At 53.4% G+C, this 14,672-nt stretch overlaps 1 protein-coding gene across 1 annotated transcript; it reads left to right on the forward strand.

Moving 5' to 3' along the window:
* Positions 1-890: 890 nt before the first annotated feature.
* Positions 891-14,290, forward strand: MYBL2 (MYB proto-oncogene like 2). Its single transcript, XM_088538699.1, has 13 exons — positions 891-995; positions 2,232-2,303; positions 2,720-2,812; positions 4,102-4,322; positions 4,478-4,634; positions 5,314-5,589; positions 6,929-7,312; positions 8,571-8,710; positions 9,864-9,963; positions 10,533-10,646; positions 11,225-11,341; positions 12,680-12,826; positions 13,941-14,290. The coding sequence occupies exons 1-13, from the start codon at positions 945-947 to the stop codon at positions 14,067-14,069; spliced, it is 2,001 nt and encodes a 666-aa protein (XP_088394825.1). The 5' UTR covers positions 891-944; the 3' UTR covers positions 14,070-14,290.
* Positions 14,291-14,672: the final 382 nt, after the last annotated feature.

Below are 14,672 nucleotides of genomic sequence, written 5' to 3' on the forward strand. Positions count from 1 at the left end.
TCGCTGCGCACGCGCGGCCCGGCCCCGCGGCGGGGGGGGCCGCAGTTGGCGCGAGATAGGAAAGCGCCGCCGCCGCCGCCCGCCCGGCTCGGCCCGGCTCGGCCCGCGGCCGCCATGGCCCGTCGCGGCCGCGGGTGAGTGGGGCCGCCCGCCTCTTCCCGCCGGGAAGGGGCAGCTTGGGGGGTGGAGGGGAAGGTTCTCGCTTGTCCCCCCGCTCCGGTGCCCCGTGGCCGCGCTCGGGCGCCGCTGCGGCCCCGGGCGCCCTCGCTGCTGCCGCCGCCTCCGCGTCCGAGCCCGCGGCCTCTGGGGCGGTGAGCGGGGCCCTGTGGGGCTCCCGCGCGGGGGGAAGGAGCCCCGGGCGCCGCGGGGACGGGGGGGAGGTTCGGGACCCCCAACCCCGTGTACAAAGTGGCCGGGTCTCCCTGCCCACCCTGGCGGGATGGGCCCAAGGAGCCCGCGCTGGGATGGCCTCCAAATCTGGCCCTGAAACGCCCAGCTGTGTCTTCCGAGAGCTTTTCTGCGCCGCTTCGATCCCGCCGGGTTGCCCTGTCTTCTCTTCTTGTCTCTTTTGTTTGTGCCCACAAGCAAGCAGGGAGAGCCATGATCTGTAAAGAGGACAAGAAGTGCCGGCCCCTAGATGCAATAGTCCTCATAGACCCTCGTCCTCATGGGGGAAAGAAACTAGCAAAAAACCCAGAGAAATGTGGCATAGGAACTGCCAGCACCCACCAAGGTCCCCAAACTGAGAGTCCCCTTTGAACCCTCCGTATTGGAGTTAAGGGCTGTGAGACTCTGAGTTTCAGGCTGTAGATCTGGAGCTCTGCACTGTCCTGTGGAGGTTGCTCCTTCTGCTGCTGTGTTGGAGGAGGAAGTAACAATCTTTGTTTGCTTACTGCTTTAGAGAGGACCAAGATGACTTGCTTTGCCAGGATACTGACTCGGACATGTCGGAACAGCGGGACAGCAGGTGCAAAGTCAAGTGGACGCAGGAGGAGGTGAGTGAAAGCCTGGCACGTGCTGAGAGCAGGTGTTTCTGGGGAGGGCTGCAGGTGCTGTGGTGGCTTGGAGGCACCTCAGTGACTTCATCTGGCGCAGATAAGCTGTAGGACAGCTGGACGCGTAGAAGAAAGTTGATGGTATGTGCTGAGGATGTCCATATTCATTAGCAGCTGGCTGTCCCTGGCCTCTGGCAGGGCACCTGAGGGTTGGGTGCCACCATCCAAGTTCTTCCTGAGTGGCTACAACATCACCTCGTGTCTTGTCTCGCTACTGGAAAGGCCTTGGCTCTTGGGTTTTGCTGACCTGAGCCAAGATTTAGTAAGGAAGGTGTTTCAGGTGAGTCTGAAGAGTAGCTGGAGAGCGGGATGAGGCATCTAGTGTCTGAGGCTCTCCAGTGAGCCCAGAGCGGGTCCAGAGGATGGCTGAGGCCTTGGTGAGCTGAATCACACTGTGTAGATGCCCTCCCTCTTCTGTAGCAAGAGCAGAGAATACTGAGAGCGTTGGGATCTGGTTTAGTCATCCTGGCTGAGAGCCTGAAAGCGGTTGGGATGTTCTCTGCCCTCCTCCCAGTTCCTCCCTAATCTTTATTCTGTGTGAGAACTAGAAAATATCCTGTGTCCCCTGGGGTTTGAACACTGAGCAAGAGCGGTCTTTGTGCAGAGATGAAAGCCTCCAGGGCTCATGTTGGGCAGGGAATTGTTTCTTATCTCTTTGCTCTGCTAGAGCACATGGGCAAGGGGGCCTGTAGCAGACTTTGCCTGATCTTTAAAAGTGGTGGAAATTAGTGTTTTTTGAGAGAAGTGCTGAAAGGCAGTAGAGTATCAGGTTAGCAGTGATGTACTTGGACAGCAAAAGCAGTGGTTGTGTTGAAGACAGGCTGTCTGGTCAGGGTTGTGCAGGACCTGGACAGGCAGGCAGGCTGCACGGTGCAGGTTCACTGTCCCAGCACAGAACTGAGCTAGGCCTGGAGGTGACCACAGCAGCAGAGCTTTTGTATTACACCTCAGTGCACAAGCTGGTCCTCATACAAAGCCTTGGACCAAAGAGTCCACACACCTGGAGTGCTGCTAAAGGACAGCATGAGCTGCCTTCCTCCTCAGGATGTAGAGCGACAAAAAAAACTTGACAGATCGAAAGATCACACTCCTTTTCTTGATGACATTAGACCTGGGCATGCCTGTGGCACCTATTGCCTCAGCGTATGTGAAAGTAGATGTCGTTATTCTTTGCAGGATGAGCAGCTGAAGATGCTAGTGACACATTATGGGCAGAATGACTGGAAGTTCCTGGCCAGTCACTTTCCTGTAAGTGAATCCTTGCCCAGTTGGGAATCTTGGTGTTTGCCTGTTGCTTCTTGTGCTCGGCGCACTAGTGATCTGTGTTTGTGCAGCAGTTTGCACAGTGGGACTCTGGTCTGTGACTGCAGCTCCAGTCTACTCTTATGAAAACAGTGTTCTTCCAGGGCAGGAATACATCCTCCTTTCACAGGGGATGTTTAAGGGTGAGTCTGTTGGAGCTGGGATGAGAAATCGGGGCTCCTCTCTCTCTCTTCCGTGTCCGGTGCCCTAGCCTGTAGTACGTATTCTCCATGTGCTTCTGCAGGTTTTCCGTGGGACAGCCTGTCCACTCCTGTCGAGATGTGCATGTGGGGACTGCTGTGACCTCAGAGGCTCCTGAAGCCTCCAATCTAACGCAAGTGTTTTCTTATTCCTCCTCCCAGAATCACAACGATCAGCAGTGCCAGTACCGGTGGCTGAGGGTGTTGAATCCAGACTTGGTTAAGGGCCCTTGGACCAAAGAGGAAGACCAGAAGGTAAGCTGGAATTCCCGCAGAACTCTGGACTGCTCTGAGCAGCCACAGCTGTAATGAGCGGAGGCAAGTCTGGGCCTCAGCAGCACTGCTGTATGAGCTGGCAAGGGAGAGGGCAGAGTGGGGAATTCATCTATGATCCTGTAGATCTCTCTGACAGTGGACACAGCAGAAAATAAAAAGGCTCTTCCTGTGCCACAGCAGACAATCTAAAGTAGACATCGGAAATTGCCTGGGTGAATTGTGACTAATGAGACTCCATTTCTCTCTGCTGATTCCAGAGTGAGCTGAGGGACTGGTTCTGATATACACATCACCTTGACATGCATAAGAAAAGCTGAGTTTTCCATATTACATGTTTTCTGTTCCCAGATTTCCTAGTTTGTCACTTGTAACATTCCCACTCCCTCCATTCCCTCTCTTCTGCTCACATTACAGGCTGTTGAGTTCCCTTCTACCCCTTAGGCCTCCCATCTATGTGTGCCGTTGAGCAGGTCCAGGGAAACTTGTCACGTTGCCCTTCCACTCCCTGCAACAGAGCAGTCGTGGCCTGCTCCCTCGCATCTGCTGATAGCACCTGTAGGCTCTGTGACTCCTTGGACCATGCCAAAGTTTGGCATATTTGGTGCATTTCACTGCACTTGGTAATTTGCAGCAGGGACTTCCTCGTCTGGTCCAAGTCCTGGGAGAGGGGAAAGTTGTGGAGTGGATGCTTCTGGAGTGAATATGGCTCATTTCTGCTTTGGACCTTGCACTGTTCATCCTGCTGCTGGCAGAGCATGGAGCTTGGCCCTTGGCATGTCCTAGGTGTAACACCCTGCGTTGCAGGGAGGCTGTGCCTCTTTGGCAGGCAGAGCAGCGCAGAGGACATGGGGACTGTTCTCATGCAGCCACATTCCCAGTGGAAACGAGGCAGGAGGAGCCTTGGAGCACGTGGGGCTTGTTACTCGTTCAGAAATGAGCACTTGGTTTTAAGCCTCTGCAACCAGTGCACCTGGTGGTCTCTGTGCTTCCTGTGGGCACAAGTCACCTGCCTTCGTAGAAGCCGTGCAGCAAAACGGCAATGTGGAAACAGCCCTTCCAGAAACGGGTCGGAGCCGTCGCTCACGTGGGTGGCGGTGCCGCTGCCCGGCAGTGCTGGATCTCTGCAGCGTTTTCTCGTGAGGGGGCCCTTTTCTCTCTGCCCTTACCTGTCCCAGCAGAGATGAAGGGCAAAGCCCAAAGACGGCTGTACTGACCCTCCACTCCTGTCTTCCATTCCCTTATTTTCTACCCCCTTCCCCTCTTTAAAGGTAATTGAACTGGTTAAAAAATATGGCACCAAGCAGTGGACTCTCATAGCCAAGCACCTGAAAGGGCGGTTAGGAAAGCAGTGCCGGGAACGCTGGCATAACCACCTGAACCCAGAGGTGAAGAAGTCCTCATGGACGGAGGAGGAGGATCGCATCATTTTTGAGGCCCACAAGGTCCTGGGGAATCGCTGGGCTGAGATTGCCAAGCTGCTGCCTGGGAGGTAGGGCCTCTTTGCTCACTGGTACCTTCGTGGCTGGGTGGGCTGCGGAGATCCCACGTGCTGGGCCCACACGATGGGGCTGGGCAGTGTGTAGAAACTGCCAGCAGTTCATTGCTGTTGTTGATGATTTCTGTTTCCTTCCTCTTTCTCTGCAGGACTGACAACGCTGTGAAGAACCACTGGAACTCCACCATCAAGAGGAAGGTGGACACAGGAGGCTTCCTCAGCGAAGCAAAAGAGTCCAAGTCGCTCTACTTGCTGGTAGAGGTGGACGGCAAGGAGGACCAGAGTCAAACAGGAACAGAGTGCCAGGTACTGATGCATTTGCAGTCTGCACATGGGCTCTGTCACCTACCTCTCTCCCTGTTGCACAGCCAGGTGTCTAGGTAGGAAGTCTGTGCATTGCTCTAGCCCTTCCCAAGACACTTAACTCCTGGGAGAGCTCTCCCTCCTGGTGGGAAAGGTGTAGCCTGTGTCTGAGTGTGTTACCCCACAGAGAGCAGCAGTCTGGTTATCTTCCCAGCCACAGTGTCATCTGTGCTGGGGTCTGAAAATCTGATGGCCGTGGGAGAGGGAGGCTGCTCCACATAGTGCAATATCTGGGATCATGGTGGGAGAGGTATTGTGTTCATTTCCTGTTTCCTTTTCTAAAGGAAATATAGACAATTATCAGCGTGAAGAAAATGCGATTTTTCAAAGGCAGGCTCTTGGAAAGTAAGAAATGCTGAATTAGTGCTACCCGCTCAGCTTCTTGTTCAACTTCTTGTTACAGTGAAGTCTTTAATTAAAGACTCCTATGCCCTGTGTTGCACAGACTGCTCCCTCAGATGGTGTATGAGCAATGAGGGAGGATGGGGAGGTAAGACAAGTAAGATAGAAGGGAAGGAAAGCAGGCGAATCCCCCTGATTGTGTCCAGGGATCCTTGCTCCTTGCCCCAAGGCTAGGCCTTGCTGTCTTGGTTTCTGCTAATCGCTGCACTTTCTTCTTCAGGAGAAGACTGCCCAGCCAAACTGGCCAGTTGATGTCTCTGAAATAAAAGAAGAGGATGGGAGCGATGAGGAGGTGACAGGCGTGCAGGAGTTACCCTCGGAGCTGCCAGCTGCCGACCTGGCAGAGCACAACCCCGACGGGACCGCGGGCGATGCGATGCCTGAGGATGCCTCAACATATGTCACGTCCCCGTACAAATGGGTGGTGGAAGCTGCCAACTATTTGTGTCCAACGTCGGTGCCAGCCTTCAATGAAGCTCTGGACATGATAGAGTCTGTAAGGAACGAACTCTTGCTCCTCCTGATGATGTAGGGAGACTCTAGCACCTGACCCAGCCAGCCCTTTCACTCAGGAACTTAGTGCCGTGGGTGTCCAAGGGAGAGTTGGGCTGGGTTGTGGCTTCCTGCTGCCTCCTTTCAAAAGCGGGATTAGGGCTGCCCAGCTGGGGCACTATTGCCCTGGGCCTGCAAATTCCCTGAGGTGCCTTGGCCAAGGGCCCTCGCTGGGTGTGAGGGTGTTGTAGTTGGCAAACCTGGTCTCGAGTCGTCCTTTACCACGCAGGGAATAGGGGTGTCCCCAGCTGTCCACTTGGCTAAAGGTCTGGCCCTGGCTCATAGGGGTTTCCCCTACTCTCTGTCCTGCTGTGGGATGGGATAGGATGGGTTGAGAGTAGCCCAGGTCCACAGGTAGCCTGCAGGACGGATGCCCCTGCATTGGGGTGAGGTCACCTTTGGCTGTCAGTGCAGAGAGCATCATGAAAATAAAAGCTCTGCTCCATTAAAGTTGTGCTGAGGTTCCTGGGGTGACCTAGGTGTGCCAGGCATGGGACCTGCCCAGAACTGGGAATCTGGGATGAATTTTGGCGGCAGCAGCAGGACGAGGCTTTCCAAGGTGTGCCCTGCATGCAGGCAAGTCTGGGTTTCAGAAAGTCTCAGTCCTGTGTGCCTGTTCTCACAGCCTGTGCTGCTGGGTCCCTCCCCAGCTGCTGTGAGGGCAGCAAGGCTTTCACCTGTGTAGATTCCTTTATATATTTAACTGGAAGCTAATCTACATGCTGCCTTTAGCAGGAAGTGTCTCTGCAGCCCCCACCCTGGCTAGGGGGTTTCTGAGCTGATTGTCTGTGAAACACCCGCTTTGCATGTGTGTGGGAGGGCAGAGACTCTGTCCTCAAGGGTTTAATGGCCCCTCTGGGCCTCCCAGAGGCCTGCCTGTGCTTTGGGTATGAAGATGTTGAGCTGTGCTGGGCATCTGATCACTGAAAGGGTCTGGTTATTTTTCAATCCGCTTTCAGGCGTGCGTTTTACAGCAGGGCCTGCCGGTACTGGTGCGCCTGGGATGTGGTTTGGTGACAAACCGCGTTTTGTTTTGTCCCCTCCGTGTGCTGCTGCAGCTGTTTGTGCAGCTGTACTGTGACTCGAACCGGTCTGGCGTAAAGAAAGAAAACTGCTTTACACACAAACGAGAGCTTTCAGCTGGATCAGTTCCCTGCTCTGCTCTCAGCTGTGCTCGCAGCAGAGGTGGGGAGGAGCGGGGACTCTTCTTCTCTGCCTGTGCATCATTCAAACTACTCTGCTTTGCTTCCTGGGCTGTTCCTGATGGCTGCTCTTGTGTGCAGGACCCGGATGGGTGGTGTGACCTTAGCCAGTTCGACCTGCCCGAGGACCCTTCTGGCAGCAGCAGCAGCAGCAACAGCCCCGTGAGGCAGACGCCCGGCAAGCCGGCCTCGTCGCTGCCCAACGTGACCGAGTACCGCCTGGACGGCCACACCATCTCCGACCTCAGCAGGAGCAGCAAGGGGGAGCTCATCCCCATCTCCCCGCACGCCGAGGCGAGCTTCGGCACGCCGCCCTCCGTGCTCAAGAGGCAGAAGAAGAGGAAGATCTCCCTCTCTCCTGTCACGGAGAACGCTGCCAGCACCAGCCTTTCCTTCCTTGACTCCTGCAACAGCATGACACCCAAGAGCACCCCCGTGAAGACGCTGCCTTTCTCCCCATCGCAGGTATGGAGCAATGGCAGAGGCTGCTCTGCATCCCTTTGCTTGAGCGAGGTTGTGGACCACTAGGAATGTCAGTGCTTTATCAGCCTGCCTTGGTGCTGTGTTCCCAGCACTCCTGCCAGCTTTCTGTTCCTGTTCCCCTGAAAGAGGCAATGCCTGTGCACAGGGTATGTGTCCTTCTCTGCTAAAACAACGTGCAGACTCAGGATCTTCCTGTTTCCATCCTCTGCTGCTGCAATCCCCACATGCGTGTGCATACACGTGATCCCACAACGTATGTCTTGCTGGAGCAGCACCGTGGTGTTCAAATCATGGAACGCTTCATTCATTGACACAATGGGGGTCTTTCTGTAAACAGAATAACATCTGCTGTGTTGCTGTGTCCTCCAGCCTGGTTCCTGCAGCCTGCCCTGCTGTTTTCACCACTAGCTGAGCCCTCCAGCATTTCTGCTCTGTTTCTGCAGCCCTAGGTCATGTGTGGGAGGCTACTAACAGACCTCAGATGTGAGGCCAGCAAGAACCAGGATTTGGGGACATAACCTGAACCATGCAGTTCTGCAGAGTGTGAAGGCCTGAAATGCCTGGAGTGAGTCTGAGAAAATTAAGTACATATCCTGTCTCTCAGACTCAACTCCAACCATTAGTGAACGTAATAAACAGCTGTTCTCCCCTGACAGGTTCTTGGATATGAACCTTGTTTCTTGTAGGAGTAAAGCTATGTCATTTATTAACTGTCATGAAGTAAAACCCTAACAAAGAAAAGACAGTTTGTGGTTTTCTCATGATTTAAGTTGAAGACAGCTCAGTGTAAAACTTGGCAGGTTGTACAGAGTCTAGATTATCACGTTGCTTATACTTTCAGGTTTGTTAATTTGAGTTGGAATAGATCTTTAGGTGAGTTCACAGCATCCTTCCTCCCCATATGCACCACTTTGCCCTTTTCTGGACTAAAGTAAGCAGAGACTTCCCTCCCAGAGACTGCGTATCTGACCATAGTTCCACGAGCTGGTCCCTTATGGGAAGGGATTAGACTCCATAGGTGGTGAGGCACTTCCCTGCAGCTCTCATGTATGTGCCCATAAACAAGACTATATCCATAGTAGGAGTCATCCTAGGTCCTCTGTAGTAGGACAGACTCCCTTCGGGACGCTCGGTGTTGGTAAGCTGGGAGGTTTGTCTCTACACCATTTTTTTCCCCTTATTTATGAGAAGGTGATAACATGCTGGGAAAAACTAAGTGTGTTCTCCTCTTCCCGGCCAGTTCTTAAACTTCTGGACCAAACAAGATACCCTGGAACTGGAGAACCCATCTCTGACCTCCACCCCTGTGTGCAGTCAAAAGGTGATTGTCACCACTCCTCTGCACAGGGACAAGACCCCGCTGCTCCAGAAAAACTCAGCGTAAGTCTGTCCTTGTTCTTCCTCATTTGTCCCCCTTTGGGCATCCTCCTTCCCCCATGGGATGTTTTGCTACCTGGGCTACCTGGGCGCTCCGTTTGTCTGGTGGCTGTGCTGGGCTGTGCTGTGAGCAGCAAATTGTTCCCTTGAATTGCTGCTTAGATTGTGCTGAGGAAGCCAGCTGAGAGAAGTGCCTCAAACACACCGGGCAAAGCTGTGAGTGCAAGTCTTTAATTTAAGCAGCAGAACACGTGTCTCCCTAACACCATTGGGTGCCTTTTGCCTGTGGCCAGGGCTGAGGGTGTAAGCTCCTCTTGGATCCCCAAAGATGGGTGGAATTGGTCACCTTTGCAGGGACATCAGAGGCTGGGTTGCCTTCGGTAGCAACCCCTGTCACACAACTGTTTGTGGTCCAGGTTGGAGATGAGTTTGGGAGCTGATCTGAGCTAAGGACGCCTGCTGCAAAATCCAGTCTGTCCTGTTGTTAGCTAGGCGAGCTCTCCAGCCCAACTCCAGGGGAGCTTCCCCAGGACTTGTACTGGCCCTACTGGAAGAGGACAGGGCTGGGAAGCTCCTTAAGCCAGTTTGCTCCCAAAGACATCTTGTCTCTGAGCTGCAGGCTGCAAGTGCTCCATCTGCCTGGGGCTGCTGCCAAATGAGCACTGTTGTGCTCAGCTGCTGGGTGCACTGTGGCCTTCTGTGCTCCTCTTTGTCTGCTTGGGAAGCATCCCTGCACTGTGATCCCTGTGCCAGCAGGGAAGGGATTGGTTTCCTCAGCAAGGGCTATGCAGATCCATCCTTCTGGCTCTGGGCACTCAGTTTTGTCCTGCCTGAAGGGCAGTCCAAGGTAGTGACTCCAGAGCAGACAAAACCTTGAAGGAGATGGGCCAAGCAGGGAGTGCTTTGGTGGACCTGTCGCTGCAGCAGCACAGCGTTTTGGAAGGCTGGCTGTGCTATTAAAAATGCCTTTAGTTCTGCCATTTTAGAAGGTGCCTGTTCACCTCTCCCACCCAGGAGCAGTCCAGCCAGCAGGTGCTGCTACTCTTGCCGTGAGACACCCACCTCATGTAATGAGAGGGCTCATTGGAAGGATATAGGGTGGTTTTGTGGGTTACAGCATGTGTGATCCTCAGTCTTTCTTTCTCTGTGTTGCCAGATTTGTCACACCAGATCAGAAGTATGTGGTGGACAACACTCCTCATACCCCTACACCTTTCAAAAATGCCCTGGAGAAATACGGACCAATTAGGCCCCTGGTAGGTATTGGTGGAGCCTGCTCCTGCTGGTACTTTGTTCCCTGGAACCCTTAGTGAATCCAAAGGGATATGGGATAGGCAGCAGCAGAGCCATGGGCTGGGCAGTAGGAAGGTGGTGCAGGCTGGTAGTACTGGAGTGAGCTGGGAGGGATGAAGGGGACCTTATAATGAAGAATGTGCTGTAATAAATGGTCACAAGTCTCAGCTGTTCTGTAAGCCACCCTTAAGCATCAAAAACTGCCTTTGGATCAGGCTGCAGTGCTTGGCTGTTGATAACCCAGAGGAAAAGCGAGCATACAATATACTTGGATCTCCTTGTGGAAGTGGGGCTCTAGTATGGACATAGCGGGGTGCTGTGGGGATGGCAATTTTCAGTATCCATGGGCTTCTCTTCATGCTGGTCTCTTGAGCATCTCAATCTGGAGTTGAGTGTCTTCATGCCTGGAGAACCTGTAAATCTGTGAGACGGGGAGAAATTTTGTTACTCCTTTTCCTGCTGGGAAGTGAATACTTCTTCCTCACGTTCATCATTGATTAGGAGTCTTATGCTCTGTCCCACCCCTCTTCAGCCCCAGACCCCCCACCTGGAAGAAGACTTGAAAGAGGTGCTCCGAAGTGAAGCTGGCATTGAATTGATCATAGAGGATGATGTAAAGCCCGAGAAGCAGAAAAGGAAACAAGGGGTGAGTGGATCTTGTGTCCAGCACCTGCTTTGGGGCTGCCCTGTGTTGTTGAAGGGTGTTTGCTGGATGTGTCTGTCCTGCTGCTGGTCCCAGGGGGCCTGTTGGGTTGTGTGGCTGCTACTTTCTCATCAGTGGGGCTTCTTGTGTGCCTGAGGTTGACTTGCTGGAAATTCTGCTGGCTGCATCCTGATTTACGCTGAACTTGGTATCCAACTGGGAGATGCTGTGTGTAGCTTACAGCAGATGCCAGTGACAAACTGGGACCATCTGTGGTGTGTTGGGCTTCCAGGAGGCTGTGGGCTGCTAGGCTCAATCTCCTGGCTCAGTTGCCATCAGTAATGTGACCTTCTCTTCCTAATGTGATTTCTCTTCTGATGTGATAGTTTTTGATGCTAGGAGGAGAGCAGCGAAGCTGCCCTGCCCTGTGGTAGAGGAGGCTGCAGCACCTCCCCTTCCTGAGGAGGGCCCTATCAGTCCATATCAGACCAGGGTGATGTGGACTTGGTGTGCACCGTGGACACTGTGGTGACAATTTGCTGAACTGATTTGTGCTGACCCTTGTGCTTCTGTGTCCCCAGCTGCGCAGGAGTCCTATCAAGAAGGTCCGGAAGTCTCTAGCCCTGGATATTGTGGATGAAGATACAAAGCAAAATATGCCTGCCCTCCCCAAGACCATCTGCTTCAAAAGAGCCCAGGTGAGAGATGCTGAGATGAGAGCAGGGGTGGAGGTGACTGCAGCACCTGCCAGAGATGACCTTGTTGAGCTCTTCTGGCAAACATGCTCTGTGCAGGGATCCTGGCTGGATGGTTGTGTAATCCTTGTTCAGGATCCTCCAAAGCTGCCTTGGAGAGTGAGGAGCTGCAGGAAGAGAGCTTTCCTGAGTGGTTTTTAGAAGCAACCATTGATCAGAGGGCAGCAAGATGGACTTGGTATTAAATACAAGCCACCACTTCCCTTGTCTGGCTGCCCACAGAACCTGCTGCTCAGATTCTTGCTGCTCTCGAGCTTTGTATGCACCTGAGGAGACCTGGAGCCTTTACAAAAGCCTTGGGCTTTCTGGTACCAAAGCAAACATCTCCCTCAAAGTATAGCACGACACGTTCCATTGCAACCCCACCACTTCTGCTTGCCTGACCATCTCGGGCTGGTTCAGGGAGTTGACCAGGCAGAGCACTAGCCTGAGGAGACAGTGATAATTTGTCCTCTACCAAGTTAACTCCCTGAATTGCATTGCCACAGGTGGGGGTGAATCTTTGATGTGGCACAGGTGAGAGGGGGAATAAGTGGATTGCTCCCCTTTCACCAGCAGCTTTTCTGTATCATCAAGCTGTGCCTGACAGTATTGCCAGGCAGCTGCCACCATCCCGTGGCTTAGTGCTACTGAGATAAAGGGCTTGTTCTGCCCTCCCGAACAGTCTGGCTGTAGTTTTCCACCCATCACTGCTGCTTTTGTGTCCTGACACTCACGAGCCCGGGTCATCACTGTGTCATTTGATCACATTAAAACACAAAAAAAAGCCTTTTATTTATTTATTTATTTTACTTCAGCAACTTAACACAGGCACAGCTGAATCCCGAGTCCTGGCATGGTATGGGGCTGCAAGTAGGAAATGCAGCCTGAAGGGCAAAGGGTCTGTGAAAAAGTTAACTTAAATTGCCGAAGAGGGTGCAAATTCTCTTGTGGCTTCACAGCTGCCCAGCTGTTTTTTGCCCTGTGGGATGGGGAAGAAGCCTTGTGCTCTCACCCACAGAGCAACCTGGCTGCCCTGCACAGCATTGGGTGCAGATGAGGGAAATCCAGTGGGAGGCAGGAGTTGCCTGGGTCTAACGTGACAGCCTGCGTTTCTTTTTTGGGCTAGTAAGCCAAGAAACCCAGCACAAAGTGGCTGCTGGAGCTTTGCCACCTGCAGCTGCCTCTGAACGCTGCCTGTTGATGCAGGGCTGGATTTCTCTGCTGTGCCGGGTATACAGCTCTGTAGGACAAATTAACTTTTTGTTTTTGCTTATACAGTTTCCTCTCTCTTGCCCACAGCCAGTGAATTTCCTGTCGAGATCCCTGACCCTCTCGTCCTCGAGCAGGAAGAACGACAGTGGTTTGCTCAACAGAGCCTTCGTGCAAGTGCAGCCGGAGAAGATGTCCTACAGGAAAATGCCAAGCCATTTCAGACCACCAGCACCGGTAACCCCGCAGCCACTGCTCTCCCATCAGGAGCTTAGCTGACAGTGCAGCCCCTGTTCCTCCTCGGGAGGAAAAGAGAGGGGACACAGCCCTGGAGAAGCCAAGTGCTCCCATGGGATTGTCCCTGCACTGCCGGGGCTGGGCGCTGTCTTGGCATCAGGGTTTGGAGATGCTCAGCCAGCGGGCTCGTCCCACAGCTCCTTCCCTTCTCCTTGCCAACCTGCTCTGCTGCTGAGGCTTGAAGCCATGAAGCTGCTTGCCATGTTTGGCCTTATTTCCTCATGGGAATCGCATCTTGTCGCAGCCCATGAGGGAATCTGGGGCTAGTGAGCAGCAGTGAGGCAAACCTTCTCCCAGAGCGCGCTCCAGCATGGGCAGTTGGAGCTTCATCCTTCTTGTTTCTCTGACCACAGCAGTCTGAGATGCTGCAAAAATGCCTGCCAAAAACATTCCCTCCCCTGGGATCTTCAGGCTGTTCCTGGGTTGTGGAGAGAGCAGTGGGGCAGAGAAAGCCCAGGTGGCTTCATCCTGCTCTCCACTGCTCCAGTGCTGGTGCAGAGCTCCAAGTGCCCCTGTGTTTATTCACCTTTCAAGTGAGTCCTGCTGTTCTGCTGCTGCATCTGGGTTGTGCTGGGGTCTCAGAGCCTACAAGTACTCTCTGTGTCTCTGGGATAGGAATGTTTTCTTGCCCAAAGAGAGCAGAGCTGCCTGTAGCGTTTGCTGGCTCTGAGACGTTCAGTAACAGCCTGGTGCTGCTGGCAGTGGCAGGTATTTATTAATGAAGCTCATTTAGCTGTGGAGCTAAATTAGCCCTCTGGAAATCCCTAGTTGCCAAGCTGTAGCCGTATGGAGCACTTCAGTGTTAGCAACCACTGCACCTTGAGCTTGGTCCTTTGCTATACATGTGGAAGGTATTTGCAGTGCTGGGGACTCTCTGTTCTGGTTGGCTCTATCAGAGGATTCCCATAGGTTTTCCCAGTCTGCCAGACTACTCACCCATGCTTTGAAATAATATTTTAGTGTCGTAGCTCTCTCACGAGGACACGTGCAGCAGCGCTCTCAGCCCCTTCCTCTCCCTACCTCGGTGTAAGAGCGTTATCCTTTCTCTCCACAGATGACCAGAGCTTGGAAAGCCGTGGCCTGTGGTGGGACACGAGACCAGCTCTTCATGCAAGAGAAAGCTCGACAGTTCTTGGGCATGTTGAAACAGAGTCACACATCAAGGACCTTAATCTTATCATGAAGGATTATTCTGCTTTTTTATTTTTTTATTTTTATAAAACTTTATAAGTGGAGGGGAGGGAATCACACTGAAAAAAGGATCCTCTGCCAGGCCATAGTGTTGGAGGATTGTGTATTTTTTTTTTCTCCCTTCTTTTCTGTTCCCAGGTAGATCTAAATTTTAATAAATTGGGCTAACTGCTGGCTAATATGTGGGATGCAAGTTTTAAAATCTTGTGTAAAGGCAAATAATGGAGAGGTGGAGAGTGCGCAGGGTATTTATCACTCTCAACAAGACCTCGACTCTCCAAAAGTAGAAGCACGGGACCATGGAATAATGTGTGACGTGGACGTTGGACACTGACCTAACTGCCTGGATTTGGTGCTGGCTGCTCTGGCCCTTGGAACTGGCTTTGGTCGCGGTTCCTGCACACCTCCCGTGTCCCTCCGGGCAGCGGAGGGGTCCCTGGCTCTGGGATGGGAACGTGTCCGGCCGGGAACGGCCCCTGCGCCTGCTCCCTGCGGAGCTGCTCGTGCCCGTGGGGCGGCGGGCGCCTCTCCCCGGGCCCTGCTCTCCCTCTCTCTCAATAAATGATGGTGCTAACGACACCCTTTGGTGCAGGCT

Source organism: Tinamus guttatus, unplaced genomic scaffold (genome assembly GCF_059628265.1).
Source record: "Tinamus guttatus ecotype Peru unplaced genomic scaffold, ASM5962826v1 Tinamus_guttatus_pri_ptg001150l, whole genome shotgun sequence".
Lineage (NCBI taxonomy): Eukaryota > Metazoa > Chordata > Aves > Tinamiformes > Tinamidae > Tinamus > Tinamus guttatus.